This window comes from Delphinus delphis, chromosome 7, assembly GCF_949987515.2.
Source record: "Delphinus delphis chromosome 7, mDelDel1.2, whole genome shotgun sequence".
Classification (NCBI taxonomy): Eukaryota; Metazoa; Chordata; class Mammalia; order Artiodactyla; family Delphinidae; genus Delphinus; species Delphinus delphis.
The window spans coordinates 69,802,177-69,820,622 of NC_082689.1; the positions used below are offsets into that span (position 1 = coordinate 69,802,177).

General features: G+C 36.0%; 1 protein-coding gene across 3 annotated transcripts in view; it reads right to left on the minus strand.

Moving 5' to 3' along the window:
* Positions 1 to 18,446, minus strand: part of SLC4A10 (solute carrier family 4 member 10) — a 317,528-nt gene that overhangs the window by 157,369 nt on the left and 141,713 nt on the right. For all 3 annotated transcript variants that reach the window (XM_060016683.1, XM_060016684.1, XM_060016685.1), the window contains exon 3: positions 13,294 to 13,440. In XM_060016683.1, the coding sequence (XP_059872666.1) occupies positions 13,294 to 13,440 (147 nt within the window). The remainder of the gene's footprint in view (positions 1 to 13,293; positions 13,441 to 18,446) is intronic.

The window sequence follows — 18,446 nt, forward strand, 5'->3', positions numbered from 1 at the left end:
ACCAGTGTGAGGTAATACCTCATTGCAGTTTTCGTTTGCATTTCTCTAATGAGTACTATTGTTGAGCATCCTTTCATGTGTTTGTTGGCAATCTGTATATCTTCTTTGGAGAAATGTCTATTTAGGTCTTCTGCCCATTTTGGGATTGGGTTGTTTGTTTTTTAGATATTGAGCTGCATAAACTGCTTGTATATTTTGGAGATTAATCCTTTGTCAGTCGCTTCATTTGCAAATATTTTCTCCCATTCTGAGGGTTGTCTTTTCATCTTGTTTATGATTTCTTTTGCTGTGTAAAAGCTTTTAGGTTTCATTAGGTCCCATTTGTTTATTTTTGCTTTTATTTCCATTTCTCTAAGAGGTGGGTGGAAAAGGCTCTTGCTGTGATTTATGTCATAGAAGGTTCTGCCTATGTTTTCCTCTACAAGGTTTATAGTGTCTGGCCTTACATTTAGGTCTTTAATCCACTTTGAGTTTATTTTTGTGTACAGTGTTAGGGAGTGTTCTAATTTCATTATTTTACATGTAGCTGTCCAGTTTTCCCAGCACCACTTATTGAAGAGGCTGTCTTTTCTCCATTGTATATTCTTGCCTCCTTTATCAAAGATAAGGTGGCCACGTGTGCGTGGGTTTATCTCTGGGCCAAAAAATAAAGTCTTAAAATACAGGGCATCCCAGTTTTTAAATTGTTTAATTGTTCCAATTAAACAATGTGCAGCACTATATCTTATATATGATTGCATATATTCAAGAAATTATAAGAAAGGAAACAGAAACTACTTTTATATAGCATATTTGCTGCAGGCATTAGTAAAGCATTTCCTTTTAAGAATGTTAATATATGAGATATGGTTTATTGCCAAATATTTTAAGAAATTTGTCAAACTAAATTTTATAGCAAAACGAGTAAGAATTGAGTCAATAGCCAAGTCTCCTGCTTAACAACCTCTTCAAAAGCATATGCCAATTTCCTAGATGTAACATGAATGTTGATTTTGAAATGAGACTGATGGATTTCCATAAATATCAAATGTGCTTAAGGAAATCACAGTGCAGCATATACATTTATGATTTAATTTATCTGAAATAAGAAGCTAGTATTATATTTTTCCTAAAAGTATACTATCTGGATTATAGTAATATATACTAAACCCAATCACATCAGAGTCAAAAGAAATGCTTCTTGACAGCCTGTTACCTCTGTGGCTGGTTCTTCTGGACCAAAAAAAAAAAAAAAAATTAAAAAATAAATAAAGTCAGTGCTTCAAACAGCCGTAAAAAAGAGCATAAGTTGTAATTTTAGAGTTACACTAAGAAATCAATTAAATTTTTCTATTAGACCTACCCAGTGTGACCAGACATAGAAGTTTTGTGTTTCATGACAGCCTATTCTAACAACTCACTCACTTCTCAGAAACCAAATCCCAGAGTAGCCATGCCTCAACATTGGTATTGTTTCTCATTCTTTTTTTTTTTTTTTTTGCAGTACGCGGGCTTCTCACTGTTGTGGCCTCTCCCGTTGCGGAGCACAGACTCCGGACATGCAGGCCCAGCAGCCACGGCTCACGGGCCCAGCCGCTCCGCAGCACGTGGGATCCTCCCGGATCAGGGCACGAACCCGCATTCCCTGCATCGGCAGGCGGACTCTCAACCACTGCACCACCAGGGAAGCCCGTGTTTCTCATTCTTTTGAAACAATTTCTCTCATCACTGTTTTCAATGACTTATTTCAGTTTACTCTGCATCAGTAATCTGGGTATCTATAACACTTACCATGCATCCAACCCCCCAAACTCAAGTACTATGTGCAGGAAGCTTGCATTTAAGACTTATTAGTATTTCCCCTAATAAAGCATGAGGATCACTCATCACAACATAGTCATTAAATAAACATGAGGAAATAAGACCCTCATAGTTATGAATAAAGAGGATTTGAAAGTCTGAGGTAGGGCATCATATGTTTAAAAGACTTCTCGAAGACACAATGATAACAGCACAGGAAATAATAATTTATTAACGTAGGATAATCTATTCATGGACAAGAGGTATTGTATTTGGTTTTTAAACAACATATGCCTCCATGTATCTGGCTTTTCATTCTTTAGAGTAGAAATGATTTTATAGGTATTAGGTTATGCTCACAAAAGTCTTTTTATGATCATCCCATCAACATACTTTTAATGCCTTAAAGAGAGGCTCAGATTATGTTTCAATACAGCAAATATTCAAAATGTGTTATTCAATGACTTTTTAAATATCTATGCAGCTTAAAATTGTATGACACAAATCATGTAAATTATAGTAATATCACAATCAGAAAGAATTTTTCTAAGCATAAATATTTCTCCTATTTTGATAGGTATTTTACTTATTTTTAAGATAGCCACTGAAAACATAGATCATTGTAATACAAACTGTAGCTAAGACTATGATAGATTAAGATAAGGTTCTGTTTCTGTATTTAGTAAAATATATAATGGAAATAAATTACAGCATGGAGAAAGCTGCACTAGGGAATAAGGGTCTCAGCCTCTTAGTATCCTCTTCTGGAATTTGTAGATACATCAAAAGACACCATTAAAAGAGTGAAAAGATAAGCCACAGGGCTTCCCTGGTGGCGCAGTGGTTGGGAGTCCGCCTGCCGATGCAGGGGACTTGGGTTCGTGCCCCGGTCCGGGAAGATCCTACATGCCGTGGAGCGGCTACCCGTGAGCCATGGCTGCTGAGCCTGCACGTCTGGAGCCCATAACAGTGAGAGGCCCGTGTACCGCAAAAAAAAAAAAAAAAAAAAGATAAGCCACAAATGTGAGATAATTGAAACATGAAAAACCAACAAAAGACATGTCCATAATATATAAAGAACTTCTACAAATCAAAAAGAATAAATGATCCAATTAAAAAAAAAAAAAAAACAAGCATAAGACCTGAACAGGCACTTCATAGAAGAGGCTATCCAAATGGCCAAAAAAGCACATGCAAAGTTACACAACCTCACTGGTAATCAAGAAATGCAAATTAAGATAACGACATACCATTATGCCCCTCATTAGACGGTTAATGTTAACAGAATGAAATTGTCAAGTGGTAGTTAGAAGGTAAAACAACATATGCTCTCACACTTTGCTGGTGAAAGTGTTAATACGTACCCTATTTTGGAAACTGTTTGGCATTACCTACTAAAGTTGAAATACACATATCTTATGACTCAGCAACAAATAATTTCATTCCTAGGTATGAGAAATGCATATGTACACCAAGAGACATATACAAAAATGTTCACAGCACTGTTCTTCATAGTATCTCCAAAAATTAAATAACCTAAATTTTCATTAATAGTAGAATGCATGGTATATACAAACAAATGAGCACTGTACAATAACGAAAATGAATAAACCAAAGCTACAGCTAAAAACATTGGTGAATCCCACTAACAACACAATGTTGAACAACAGAGACACAAATCCCTCCTGTATGACTTCGTTTATAAAAAGTTCAAAAACAGGCAAAACACCCAATGTAAGAAGACAGACTAGAGATCCTTTTGGGGAGAAGGGAGAGAGTAGTGACTGGGAGGGAGGACAAAGGGGGTTTCTGGAGTGCTAGCCAAGACAATATTTACACAGATGTTTCTTTGTCATAAATCATTGAGTTGTACGTTTATGTTTCTATGTTTTAACATTCATAAATACTTGTGTTATACATTACATAAAATAATTTTTTAAAAAACTCATTGATATTCTTATATATCAGCCAATTGGGAGTTAAATAGGAACAGGAAGCTACTGCCATCAATAACAGATTTGAAGTTATGTTTTCTGTATTTGCTTCATTCTTCCTAAAATGTGTACACAATTTATCATCTAAGAATGGAAAAATCCCAGGTCTAATTCAAGGGTTGTGCTAATTTATACAGTACCTTTGAGTACCATATTTTAAATAAGCATTTAGTAAAGTAGATGTCTTTAAGATTTATTTCTAGTGCTTATAGATTAATTATAATTTATATACTGTTGTCATCTCTCCTGTTACATTCTTTGTTGGGAGGCTGAGGAGCAAATTAACATTAAAGTGTTCTGAATTTCTCTCATTATCTTTTATATTTTCACTGACTTCAAGCTAATGCTTCAAACTTATTTTTAAACAACTCAACCATGTTCCTGGTTGAAAATATAATTTAAAATTATATAAAGTGAATGAAAGACAATATTAAAAATAACAAGATGCAACGTTTTAGCAGTATTCTGTTGTCAGGGAATTGATTACAGTAGGAAGAAAAATTAATCATCACAATCTTATACAAACAATTTTGTTAAGCACAGTAACAAAAGTAGATTGAACTTATTTGCAGGCATCAAAAGTTTTGTATAATCGAAGTATCACCACCACCATAACAACACAGTCAAAAAGCTGGGTCTGGGCTTCCCTGGTGGCGCAATGGTTGAGAGTCCGCCTGCCGATGCGGGGGACGCGGGTTCGTGCCCTGGTCCAGGAGGGTCCCGCATGTGCGGAGTGGCTGGGCCCGTGAGCCATGGCCGCTGAGCCTGCGCGTCCGGAGCCTGTGCTCCGCAGCGGGAAAGGCCACAGCAGTGAGAGGCCCGCGTACCGCAAAAAAAAAAAAAAAAAAAAAAAAAGCTGGGTCTATCTTTGGACTCACCTAGAAATCACATTCCAACCACGGGATCTGGTGGACTAGACCCAGCCATTGCAGGCCTGTGACATGAGCATAATCTCTTTGGCTACAGTAAGGCCTGTTCAGTTTTCCCTGGATGCAGCACTGATACAACCAGGTTCCTAACAACACTGCCTTACATGATTGGGTCATATAATAAAGTGGGATTCTGTGGATGTTTCTCATATATTGGAATGACATTTTTGAGTGCCAAAATTCAAATATTTACACTAAAATCTTTTTGTTAAATTGATCCTTGCTCCAGAAATATGGGTCCAAATTATTCCGTGTCTTCATAATCCCATACTCCAGTTTACAATATAAAAGCTCCAGGATCCCAGCAGAGGAGCCTGATGCTTCCTTACATTCTCCTCTATCTCATACCTCTTTGAAGTTGAATTCTTTATAATTTTAAAGCACCTGTAGCAATGTCTTCCAAAGATTTTCTTTGAAATCTTTCCAAGTACAATAAGTATTTCTTAAGTTGTCAGAAATTTTCTTCGAAGGCTTCAGCATAGTAATCTCATATATTCACACTATGCTGAGTATCAAAGTCCAAATCAAGTGGGATGGTGTTCATAACATGGTTTCAGTCTCAGCATGTAACTGAGTACTTGATTATCAAGGCACTTAAACTGACTGTGGAATAGGAACATAGGCAGATTATTAGTCCTGAAGAAACTTTAAAAAGTGAAATATAGGAGGTTCTACTGCTTAGCGACTACTAGGGTGCCAAACCTTTGTCCCTGATAAAACAGATCTTAGGTCTAAATGGCAATAAAGATACTCAGATGGCTGGTGGAGGAAGGAAAAGGTGGCATCTAAAAATAGTGGCTGACACATCAGTGGCAGAATCTGGGCTACCTGGCTTATTGCCAAGTTTCCCAAATAAAGAGGCAGGACTTTCTTAAGATAGATCAATGGCTCTTGATCCTAGCTGGATATTAAATCACCTGGGATACTTTTTAAAAATACCATGACCTAGGAAAATACCCAAGATTAATTAAATAAAAGCCTTTGAGCATCAATATTTTTTAAAAGCTCCTCAGATGAGTCTAACATACAACAAGATGTGACAAGCAATATTCTAGAGTTTGTCCAATTTTAATGTGCATGTAAGTTACCAAAAGTTATTGCTAATACACAAATTCTGATTCAAGAGGTCTGGGATGGGGCCTAAGATTCTGCATTTCTAACAAGCTCAAATGTGATGCTAATATTGCTGGCTCATGGACCACACTTCTTTTCTTTTTAAAATTTAACATTCTTTATTCGATAAGAACATTTTAAAATTCTCTTTTCTTCTACTTAATCCCTTGTTATTGAGTCCCAGCCTTTCAGCTGACTCTGACCTATTTTCTTTATAAAGAGCAGTAGTATAAATGTTTTTGACCATGAATGCCATTACATAGTTTGCACCATCATTCATCATATCCTTACCACTCCCTTTTGTTTTAGTCCAGCCAGTTCTCCTACTTCTGCTACTTGAGTCCAACCATAATAGGTATTTGTGCTATTCCTGCTCCAGTGTCTTTCATTTTTTTAAACATCTTTATTGGAGTATCATTGCTTTACAATGTTGTGTTAGTTTCTGCTGTATAGCAAAGTGAATCAGCTATATGTATACACATATCCCCATATCCCCTCCCTCTTGCGTCTCCCTCCCACGCTCCCTATCCCACCTCTCTAGGTGGTCACAAAGCACCGAGCTGATCTCCCTGTGCTATGTGGCTGCTTCCCACTAGCTATCTATTTTACATTTAGTAGTGTATATATGTCAATGCTATTCTCTCACTTCATCCCAGCTTAACCTAACCCCTCCCCGTGCCCTCAAGACCATTCTCTACTTCTGCATTTTTATTCCTGTCCTGCCCCTAGGTTCGTCAGAACCACTTTTTTTTTTTTTAGAATCCATATATATGTGTTAGCATACAGTATTTGTTTTTCTCTTTCACTTCACTCTGTATGACAGACTCTAGGTCCATCCACCTCACTACAAATAACTCAATTTTGTTTCTTTTAATGACTTAGTAATATTCCATTGTATATATGTGGCACATCTTCTTTATCCATTCATCTGTAGATGGACACTTAGGTTGCTTCCATGTCCTGGCTATTGTAAATAGAGCTGCAATGAACATTGTGGTACATGACTCTTTTTGAATTATGGTTTTCACAGGGTATATGCTGAGTAGTGGGATTGCTGAGTCATATGGTAGTTCTAGTTTTAGTTTTTTAAGGAAGCTCCATACTGTTCTCCATAGTGGCTATATCAATTTACATTCCCACCAACAGTGCAAGAGGGTTCCCTTTTCCCCACACCCTCACTAGCATTTATTGTTTGTAGATTTTTTGATGAAGGCCATTCTGACCAGTGTGAGATGATACCTCATTGCAGTTTTGATTTGCATTTCTCTAATGATTAGTGATGTTGAGCATCCTTTTATGTGTTTGTTGGCAATCTGTATATCTTCTTTGGAGAAATGTCTATTTAGGTCTTCTGCCCATTTTGGGATTGGGTTGTTTGTTTTTTTTGATATTGAGCTGCATGAGCTGCTTGTATATTTTGGAGATTAATCCTTTGTCAGTTGCTTCGTTTCCAAATATTTTCTCCCATTCTGAGGGTTGTCTTTTCATCTTGTTTATGGTTTCCTTTGCTGTGCAAAGGCTTTTAAGTTTCATTAGGTCCCATGTGTTATTTTTGTTTTAATTTCCATTTCTCTCAGAAGTGGGTCAAAAAGGATCTTGCTGTGATTTATGTCATAGAGTGTTCAGCCTATGTTTTCCTCTACGAGGTTTATAGTGTCTGGCCTTACATTTAGGTCTTTAATCCATTTTGAGTTTATTTTTCTGTATGGTGTTAGGGAGTGTTCTAATTTCATTCTTTTACATGTAGCTGTCCAGTTTTTCCAGCACCACTTATTGAAGAGGCTGTCTTTTCTCCATTGTATATTCTTGCCTCCTTTATCAAAGATAAGGTGACCACATGTGCATGGGTTTATCTCTGCGCTTTATATCCTGTTCCATTGATCTATATTTCTGTTTTGTGCCTACTGGCACAAAATCAACGTACTGTCTTGATTACTGTAGCTTTATAGTATAGTCTGAAGTCAGGGAGCCTGATTCCTCCTGCTCCGTTTTTCTTTCTCAAGATTGCTTTGGCTATTCAGGGTCTTTTGTGTTTCCAAACAAATTGTGAAATTTTTGTTCTAGTTCTGTGAAAAATGCCATTGGTAGTTTGATAGGGATTGTATTGAATCTGTAGATTGCTTTGGGTAGTATCATCATTTTCACAATGTTCATTCTTCTAATCCAAGAACATGGTATATCTATCCATCTGTTTGTATCACCTTTAATTTCTTTCATCAGTGTCTCACAGTTTTCTGCATACAGGTCTTTTGCCTCCTTAGGTAGGTTTATTCCTAGGTATTTTATTATTTTTGTTGTAATGGTAAATGGGAAATGTTTCCTTAATTTCTCTTTCAGAGTTTTTGTCATTAGTGTATAAGAATGCAAGAGATTTCTGTGCATCAATTTTGTATCCTGCTACTTTACCAAATTCGTTGATTAGCTCTAGTAGTTTTCTGGTGGCATCTTTAGGATTCTCTATGTAGAGTATCATGTCATCTGCAAACAGTGACAGCTTTACTTCTTCTTTTCTGATTTGGATTCCTTTTGTTTCTTTTTCTTCTCTGATTGCTGTGGCTAAAACTTCCAAAACTATGTTGAATAATCGTGGTGAGAGTGGGCAATGTTGTCTTGTTCCTGATCTTAGAGGAAATGGTTTCAGTTTTTCGCCATAGAGAACAATGTTGTCTATGGGTTTGTCATATATGGCCTTTATTATGTTGAGGTAGGTTCCCTCTATGCCTGGAGAGTTTTTACCATAAATGGGTGTTGAATTTTGTCGAAAGCTTTTTCTGCATCTATTGAGATTATCATATGGTTTTTATCCTTCAATTTCTTAATATGGTGTATCACACTGATTGATTTGCGTATATTGAAGAATCCTTGCATTCCTGGAATAAACCCCACTTGATCATGGTGTATGATCCTTTTAATGTGCTGTTGGATTCTCTTTGCTAGTATTTGGTTGCGGATTTTTGCATCTATGTTCATCAGAGATATTGGCCTGTAGTTTTCTTTTTTTTGTTACATCTTTGTCTGGTTTTGGTATCAGGGTGATGGTAGCCTCATAGAATGAGTTTGGGAGTGTTCTTTCCTCTGCTATATTTTGGAAGAGTTTGTGAAGGATAGGTTTTAGTTCTTTTGTAAATATTTGATAGAATTCGCCTGTGAAGCCGTCTGGTCCTGGGCTTTTGTTTGTTGGAAGATTTTTAATCACAGTTTCAATTTCAGTGCTTGTGATTGGTCTGTTCATATTTTCTATTTCTTCCTGATTCAGTCTTGGCAGTTGTGCATTTCTAAGAATTTGTCCATTTCTTCCAGGTTGTCCATTTTATTGGCATAGAGTTGCTTGTAGTAATCTCTCATGATCTTTTGTATTTCGGCAGTGTCAGTTGTTACTTCTCCTTTTTCATTTCTAATTCTGTTGATTAGAGTCTTCTCCCTTTTTTTCTTGATGAGTCTGGCTAATGGTTTATCGATTTTGTTTATCTTCTCAAAGACCCAGCTTTTAGTTTTATTGATCTTTGCTATTGTTTCCTTCATATCTTTTTCATTTATTTCTGATCTGATCTTTATGATTTCTTTCCTTCTGCTAATTCTAGAGTTTTTTGTTGTTCTTTCTCTAATTGCTTTAGGTGTACAGTAAGGTTGTTTATTTGAGCTGTTTCTTGTTTCTTGAGGTAGGATTGTATTGCTATAAACTTCCCTCTTAAACTGCTTTTGCTGCACCCCATAGGTTTTGGGTCATTGTCATTTGTTTCTAGGTTTTTTTGATTTCCTCTGTGATTTCTTCAGTGATCTCTTGGCTATTTAGTAGCATATTGTTTAGACTCTATGTGTTTGTATTTTTTACAGTTTTTTTCCTGCAATTGATACCTAGTCTCATAGCATTGTGATGGTCCACACTTTGAATAGCAAAGTTTCTAGAACACTGGATCTCAACCTTGGTTGCACATTTGAATCACCTGGGGTATTTTTTTTTTTAAGAAGATGTTGTGGGTAGGAGTTTATTAATTTATTTTATTTGTTTTTGCTGTGTTGGGTCTTCATTTCTGTGCGAGGGCTTTCTCTAGTTGTGGCAAGAGGGGGTCACTCTTCATTGTGCTGTGCGGGCTTCTCAGTGTCATGGCCTCTCTTGTTGCGGAGCAGAGGCTCCAGATGTGCAGGCTCAGTAGTTGTGGCTCACGGGCATAGTTGCTCTGCGGCACGTGGGATCCTCCCAGACCAGGGCTCGAACCCGTGTCCCCTGCATTAGCAGGCAGATTCTCAACCACTGCCCCACCAGGGAAGCCCTGGGGTATTTTTTAAAAGTACTTATGCTTGGGTCCCACCCACAGAGATTCTGACTGGTATGGGATTTGGCCACCAAAATGTTTTTAAATCTCCCAGGCGTAGCCAAGGTTGAGGACCACTGTTCTAGAAAAACTGACATAATGTATCCAGCTATGGAAAAAAAGAATAACATGACAGAGGCAGAAGGAACAAGCTTATTTTTGTTTGTTTACTAAATATTTCTAAGATCATGTGAATGCCACTTATTTTCTCAAATATTAGAAGTATTTAAGAAACTCAAAGTAACCATTAAAGCTTATTCCAACAGATATTCCATTCCCAGAGTCTAAGAGGGAATCTCCCCTAACTATAAACAGATGAAGCTGGAGTAAGAGAAATCTACCCAGTTGTCTCTTTGTTATATTCCCAGACTCTACTTCATGAAACAAAAAACACTGAAAATGTGGGGGACACTTTCACACCTCCTCTTCTGCCCACTGACTCAGAGATGATCATCCTTCTATCATGCTGGTGCAGGATACTCAGAGTACTTTTCTTTACACACTCCCATCAATCATTCTACCTCTGGCAGAAGTACATGGTATTTGGGGAAGTTTGATGCCCATAATTATACACAGCGATGGAGACGAAGAACACACTAATGGCAGTGCCTCTCTAAGCCGCCTTAGGATATAGCTGGACACACATAGTATGGATATATTTTGCCTTGGAAAGTAAAAAGAAGTATTTTCTTTTACTTGGTGAGTAAAAAGAAAAAAACTGGCAGCCTGTAAAAATACTATAAATCAAAGGAAAGTCAAAATAATCTTTATGGCCCAAAAGAAGATGATACCTCTGAAAATTATCTACTTCAGAATCAAAAGAAAATGTCCAGAACTACTGGGGATCATCAATAGACTAAAAACACAGACTCTATCAAGCAGGAAAAACAAACACTAATTAGGAAAGGACAGGAGGAAATGTAAAGAAAATCAGATGAGATAAGAAAGAAACTTAAAACTAAAGATGCAACAGCAAAATCAAAACCCCTAATAGAAGTAGTAAAATGCAGAATTGATACTGCAGATAATCAAATGAATAATGAGAGACTAACTTTAAGCTACCAAAAAAAGGACAACAAGCAGATACCATAAATCCAACATGCAGATATAATTCACAAAGAAGAGACCAAAGTAAGTGGAACAGAATCAGATAAGACAGGAAAATATTCTCTCAGTGGAAAAATATCAGTGTATGCAGACTGGAAATGCTTTTTAACATACTCACCATTAGGCCTATCTTAGCAAGTTTTCTTAAATAAAGGGACACAAAAAATTGTCTATAAGCATTCAAGCTTAAAAGACATAAACTTAAAAAATGAAAAAACAGAGAGACTACAAATTTCTCTTCAATACTTAGCAAAACCAGATATTAAATAAAGCAATGTCTATAGAGTATTAAAAGTAAAATTGTTCCCCCAAACTTCATATGCTAACTTACCTTATATCTGAATACAACTGTATGGGGAAATGTGTGTTTGAGGCAGTTGGAAGGATAGATGATGAGAATAATCCAGTTGAGAAGAAGAAGTAAACTAGATTATAAATTGTATAAATTTCAAGGTGGGAGGGAATAGGAGATAAACATAATTGAAAAGAAAACTTCCTTATTGCATTATGAGGAAAAAACAGTTGCAGATGTAGGCATATGTTTATGTTTGCATGTTAAACAGGAGGGAAGTTGAGTGAATTCTTTCTGGTGACATATTTTCCTTTTGAAGTAGAAAGCATCTGCTAGGTGACTGTGAAAAGGGGGGTGTTGGAGAATGGTGAAGAAGATTGAAAAATACTTATTTCAAAAACTGAAAACATTCAGTAGAATTGGGAGGAGGTGTTGAAGGTCCACTTGAGTAATGAATTAATTTATTTACTTTTTGGGTTTTTTTTTTTCTTTCTTGGCCACAACATGAGGCTTGAGGGATATTAATTCTCTGACCAGGGATCGAACCCGGCCCCGGGAATGAAAGTGCCGAGTCCTAACCACTGGACCGCCAGGGAATTCCTACTTGAGTAATGAACTTAAATGGTTACAATCTGCCCTGTTGAATGACTATGTCCTGCAGAGCATGCCTACTTGGGAAGGCAGGGAGAAAGTAGGGACATGGAAGAACCTAACATAAATCTGGTTTTTAAAAATGGGGGTAAAGGTATGAATAAACCTAAAACAGGGAAATTAAGGTATTTAGAATATTAGCAAAAGTACTACTAAAATTACAGGGTATGAAATCAGAATAGGATCAGGAAATAAAGATAACATGGATAGAAAAAAAAGTAGAGAGGTCAAGTAGTTGAACAAGCACGTAAGGAGTGAAGTTGTGGTCAGAGAGCAAAATGAATGAGTAAGTGAACAAGGTGCAGTGAAGGAGGTCATAGGACGTGGGAAGGTCAGGAAACTGAAAGTCAGGTTCTTAATTATGTCATGTACATAGGCTCTCACGGCACTCAGGAATTGTTAACAACTTCCATATCACTATACTTTGATATTCTATATATAGTTGACCCTTGAACAATGTGGGGATTAGGGGCACTGACCCTCTTCACAGTTGAAAATCCACGTATAATTTATAGTCAGTTGTATCCGGTTCCACCATCCATGGATTCAACCAACCACAGATAATGTAGTGCTGTAGTATTTACTACTGAAAAAATTCATGTATAAGTAGACCGTTCCAGCTCAAACCTGTGTTGTTCAAGGGTCAATTGTATACTTTTAAAGGAAGAATATTCAAAACAGTAGAAAGTTCACATCCTAAGAGTGAAATTCGGAGAGCATCTACAATAGTGTAACTGGGAACTTAATAAAGGCATTTCCCCTTGGATTTTCAAACTACTTAGAGCAATGACTATTATTTGTACAAATTATCATGAGTTAATACAACTAAGTTCTACTACTTAAGTGTATTTCCTCCATCACAAAACTAAGCCAGTCCTCACCTTCACAAAGCAGATGCACAAGAGAAAAATAAAGATTAAACATTCTCTCTCCCACTTCTCCCCAATCTGCCCAAATCTTTTATAAAGTTATAAACAACTTTATGAGTGAGGTATCTGCCCAAATCTTTTATAAAGGTATAAACAACTTTATGAGTATTACTGCTAATTATGGATTGTACAAACAAGTATAATATTACAATCATAAATTTAATTAAAACAAAGAGACATTCTTACCAAAGGAAGGTGACTCCCTGCCATCCTCTAGTCCCGAATCTCTCTCTCTGTCTCTCTTTCTGTGTTTATGACCACGATGCCTGTGACGTCGATGGCTTTTTCTTCCTCCCAGGGGCACATGAACTCCAATAAATAGTGTCCGATGACCTTCATCAGAAGTAAATACACAAATTAAACTCTAAATTATTCTAAGGCACAGAAGATGATTATTTACATGTTAATGGAAACCCAATCCAATTCAATTCAGGAAATAGTTTTTGAGTATTTATAATGTGATACACTTGGGGCTTGGCATTGTACTTTGGTACACAGGTCTATCATAAACACCTACAATACTAATTATTTGGTTATACTATATTTTATAACCACCATTAATTTATTAGCTATCATAATAATCTCTCTGTGTCTATTCCCCATAGTTTATAATTATACTTCTTTCATTAACATTTTTTTTTTGTTCTATATTCTCCCTACACTCAACTAACTAGTTATCGCACCAGTTCCCTTCCCTTCACGGTTAACTCTGTGAAACAATCACTATCTCTAATAAAACAGATTTCACCAAGGTCCTAGTAATGCCAAATCCCATAGGAGTTTTTTTCAGCTCTATTGTTCCTTTCTGTGGCACTTGATACCATTGACCATTCTTTTCTCTACGATTTAAATTTCTCTTGGTCTTCCTCCTCCTCCTTTTTTTTTTCTTCTCATATTGGTTTCCTTTTCTGGCTTTTCTTCTATTTATTCATTCAAGATTGGGATCCCTAGGACTTGACACCAAATCCTTTTCTTAGACTGCAGACTTATATATCCATCCATCCACCTATTAGACATATTTACCTAAACATCCTTCCCACAGGCATGTCAAAGTCAACATGTCCATGGAACTCATCCTTTTATTTGTCCCCCAAGTAACTATCATCTATCTCAGTAAATGCATCATCTATCCAGTCATCTCAAAGCACATCCAATTTGTCACTAGGTCCTCTTTTACATCTCTTGAATCCATGCTCTCTTCAATATCCCTAGTGCTACTGTCTTAATTTGGACCCTCATGTCTCACCAAGACTATTAGAACATTCTCCCTAGCATTATCTTTTCTAATTCCATTCTTGTCCCACTTAATCCATCCTGAATATTGATGGCTTTTTTTTTCCAAAATGCAAATCTGCCTACATTACTTCCCTGCTTTAAACTCATTCATTGCTTTCTGTTGCCTATAGGATAAAGTTTTTTACTCTATAAAGCCAAACAATATCTGACATCTGCCTATTTCTCCAGGCAGGCTTCTAAATCCACTCTGCCACACATACTATAAGCCAGTGTGTGCCCTTTCATTCCTGAATTGCCAGGTGTTCTCAAGTCTCTCTTTTACTTAATGCTGCTCTTATTCTTCCAACTGTATGAAATATCTTTGACTTTCCTGATCATCTGATGCATACCTAACTCACCTCCCAAGTCTCAGTTCAAGGATTATGCGATCTATGAAATTTTGCATACCTCCTCAGTCTAAATACAGTTGACCATCTTCCTGCTTAGGATCCTCTAGTGCTTAATCATATACACCAAAGCACAATAACCCTTGATTGTAGTTGTTTGCTTACAAGTAGTTTTCTTATGAATCTTCCTTAGGGAAGGCCCATGTGTTAGTCATTTTGTATCTTTAGCACCTTGCATAGTGCCTGGCATACAGCAGATGCCTAACAAATGTTTACTGAAATGAACAACTTATTGAGTGGTACTGTGCTAGGTATCAGGGATACAAATATGAATAAGACATTATTTTATTCTTACAAATCAGCAGGTTTCAGCCTTTCCAACTTAGGTAAAAAGTGGCATTCACAGTGTGATATATTGCTCTGGGTGTCCTCTAGACATATGTATTAGAATCAGCGAGAAGATGTGAACCCATCCCCCCAAACAGACATGCATTAATCTATATACTCAACAAAATTGCAAATTTCCAACATCATTATTTTAAAAGAACTTGGACAATCTAAAATATATACAGAAAAACTTGAAAGAAAAATAACCAGCATTATTTACAATTGCCAAGATATGGAAGCAAACTACATGTCCATCAACAGATGAATGGCTAGAGATGTGATACATACATACATATATATATATATATATATATATATATATATATATATATATATTCACAAACATAATATTGAGCAAAAAATATATAATTCCTTTTTTAAGATTTAAAAATAGAATAACTAAAATACATTGTTCAAGGATGCATGCACAGCATGCACACTCAATACAAAAGTCAGAATATTTGTTATTTCTGGCATAAAGAAGAATAGACGTTGTGACTGGGGAGAGGCACATGAGGAGCTTCTGGGGTGCTAAAAGTGTTCTGTTTCATAATACAAGTTTTTGCTTTAAAAATGTTTATTAAACTTTGTACATAAGCTTTCTGCACTTTTCTGGATGTATGCTTCATTTCACAATTTAAAAAATTTTTAAACAACCCAAAGGAAAAGAGTTTTAAGACGGGTTCAGTTAGCAGTTTATACGCTATAAAGGAGTCAAACAAGATTAATACTAAAAATTTGCCATTACAGTTACAAATTAATATTTATCTGTAACTTTCTTGAGATCAGTTTCAGTGGATAGGGAAATGGATAAAAATTGAGGAAGTTTAGACAGTGACTATATCCTAGAGCTAAACTTTAAAGATTGCAGAGGTTTCTAACAATTACTAATTAAGATAACCATTCCTGGACAGACAAAGGTAAGGAGCACCATGCACCAGGCTGGCAAGTCCAGAGGGTCTGCTTGGGAATAGTGAATATTGCCTTTGTTTGTGGAATGTGAATCTGATGGGCAATTGCCAGAAGTAACATCCTAAGAAGTTGCCAAGTCAAGGTAAAAATAAACAATCTGAAACTATATCCAAATATATTCAGATAGGAAGAGGATACCAAGACAACACAGCTGAACTCATGTCTTGAGAACATTAAATGCAAGGAAGACTAGCCTGAAGGAATTTTCTGAGGCAGAATCTTGCAGAGCTGCTTAAAAAGTAAAGACCCATTTGGGTAAATACTATGAGTATAATTGCTGGATTATATGGTAAGCTTATGTTTACCTTTGTTAGAAACTATCAGACTATCTTCCGAAGTGGCTGTACCATTTTGCATTCTGGGAGCAAAGAATGAGAGTTCCTGTTGTACCACATCCTTGCCAACATTTGGTGATGTCAATGTTTTGGATTTTAGCCATTCTAATAGATGTGTAATGGTATCTCATTGTTTTAATTTGCAATTTCCTAATGACACATGATGTTGAGCATCTTTTCATTTGCTTATTTACCACCTGTAAATCTTCTTTGCTGCGATGTCTGTTCAGATCTTTTCCTATTTTGTAATTGGATTATTTGTTTTCTTATTGTTGAATTTTAAGAGTTTTTTGTGTATTTTGGATAACAGCCCTTCATTAGGTATATTTTGCAAGAGTATTCTCCCAGTCTGTGGCTTATCTTTTCAATCCTATAACAGTGTCTTTCACAGAGCAGAAGTTTTAATTTTAAAGAAGTTCAATTTATCAATTTTTCTTTCATGGATTGTGCTGTATAATGCTGTATATAAAAAGTCATCACCAAACTCAAGGTCATCTAGATTTTCTCCTATGTTATCTTCTAGAAGTTGCATAATTTTGTTTTACCTTTAGGTAAATGATTACCTTTCAGTTAATTTTTGTGAAAGGTGTAAGATCTGTGTCTAGATCCTAATCTAAATACTAATCTCCTCACTAGGCATTTGTCCCAGTGAGTTGAAAACTAACGCCCACACAAAAACCTGCACATAAATGTTTGTAGAAGTTTTATTCATAATTGTCAAAAAATGGGAAACAACCAAGATGTCCTTTAATAGGTGAATGAATAAACAAACTGTGGTACATCCATACAATGGAGTATTAATAAACAACAATGAAAAAAGATATGGAGGAACCTTAAATGCATATTGATAAGTGAAAGAAGTCAATGAAAAAGCTACATACTCTAAGATGTTAACCAGTATATGACGTTCTGGAAAGGGTAGAACTATAGAGACAATTTAAAATATCGGAGATTCTAAGGGTTCAAGGAGTGGGGTTAGGGATGAATAGGTGGAGCACAGGGCATTTTAAGAGAAGTGACACTACGCTGTATGATACTGTAATGGTAGATATGAAATATTATACATTTGTCAAAACCCATAGAAATACCAAAAAAAGAGTAAATCCAAATGTCAACTATGGAGTTTAGTAATAATAATCTATTAATATTGTTTCATCAATGGTAACAAATGTACTACACTAATGCGAAATGTTTATAATAGGGAAACTACGTGCAGGGGAGAAAAAGAGCATGTGGGAACTCTGTACTTTCTGTGCAATCTCCCCAAACCTAAAACTGCTCTAAAAAGTAAAGTCTTTTAATTTAAAAAAAAACTGTGTTTTCATGGTCATATATTTCAGGAAAATTTGTAAATATAAGATACCTTCGTGGTGGTGGGGGCACTTGTGTGTCTGTGAACATTTCTGGGAAACTAAGAGGAAACAGAGTTGGAGATATATTTAGGTTGGGTTTAAAGGAACATATTTATGTGATTCACAATCACTTCCATATATGAGTAAATTATTGTTAGCTATCCTGACTATCCTAAAGTAGAAATAGTTTCCAGTGGTCTAGTACCCACTGTGATAAAGTCACCTGACATTGTGCCACAAATGTTCAGGGCTGAAGTGGTGTGACAATATGCAAAGGAATCACAATTTGCCTAGTATTGGAAATATGTGGACAGTGGAAAAGAAGCAAAGTTTCAATTGCATAGGGCCAGAGTTAGTCTTTGGAAAATTCTTCCAAATCTTCAGGTAATATATGCAAGAAGCTTGATAGAAGTTTTAAATTTTAAGACAACTCTGAAAATTTTCATGAAATTGTAAATAAGTTGTAAAGATGAAAAAAACCTTTCTAGACTATAATTAATTAAAAAATTTAATTAATCAGATAAAGACAGAATTAATTTTTCATATTCTCAACAGAAAATAATATTTTAAAATCCTTGACATTAAAGGTCGATAATGTAGGGGGAAAATATTACAGAGGTATGTCAGGAAGTTATGTTACAGAGGTATGTCAGGAAGTTATTTAAAATATT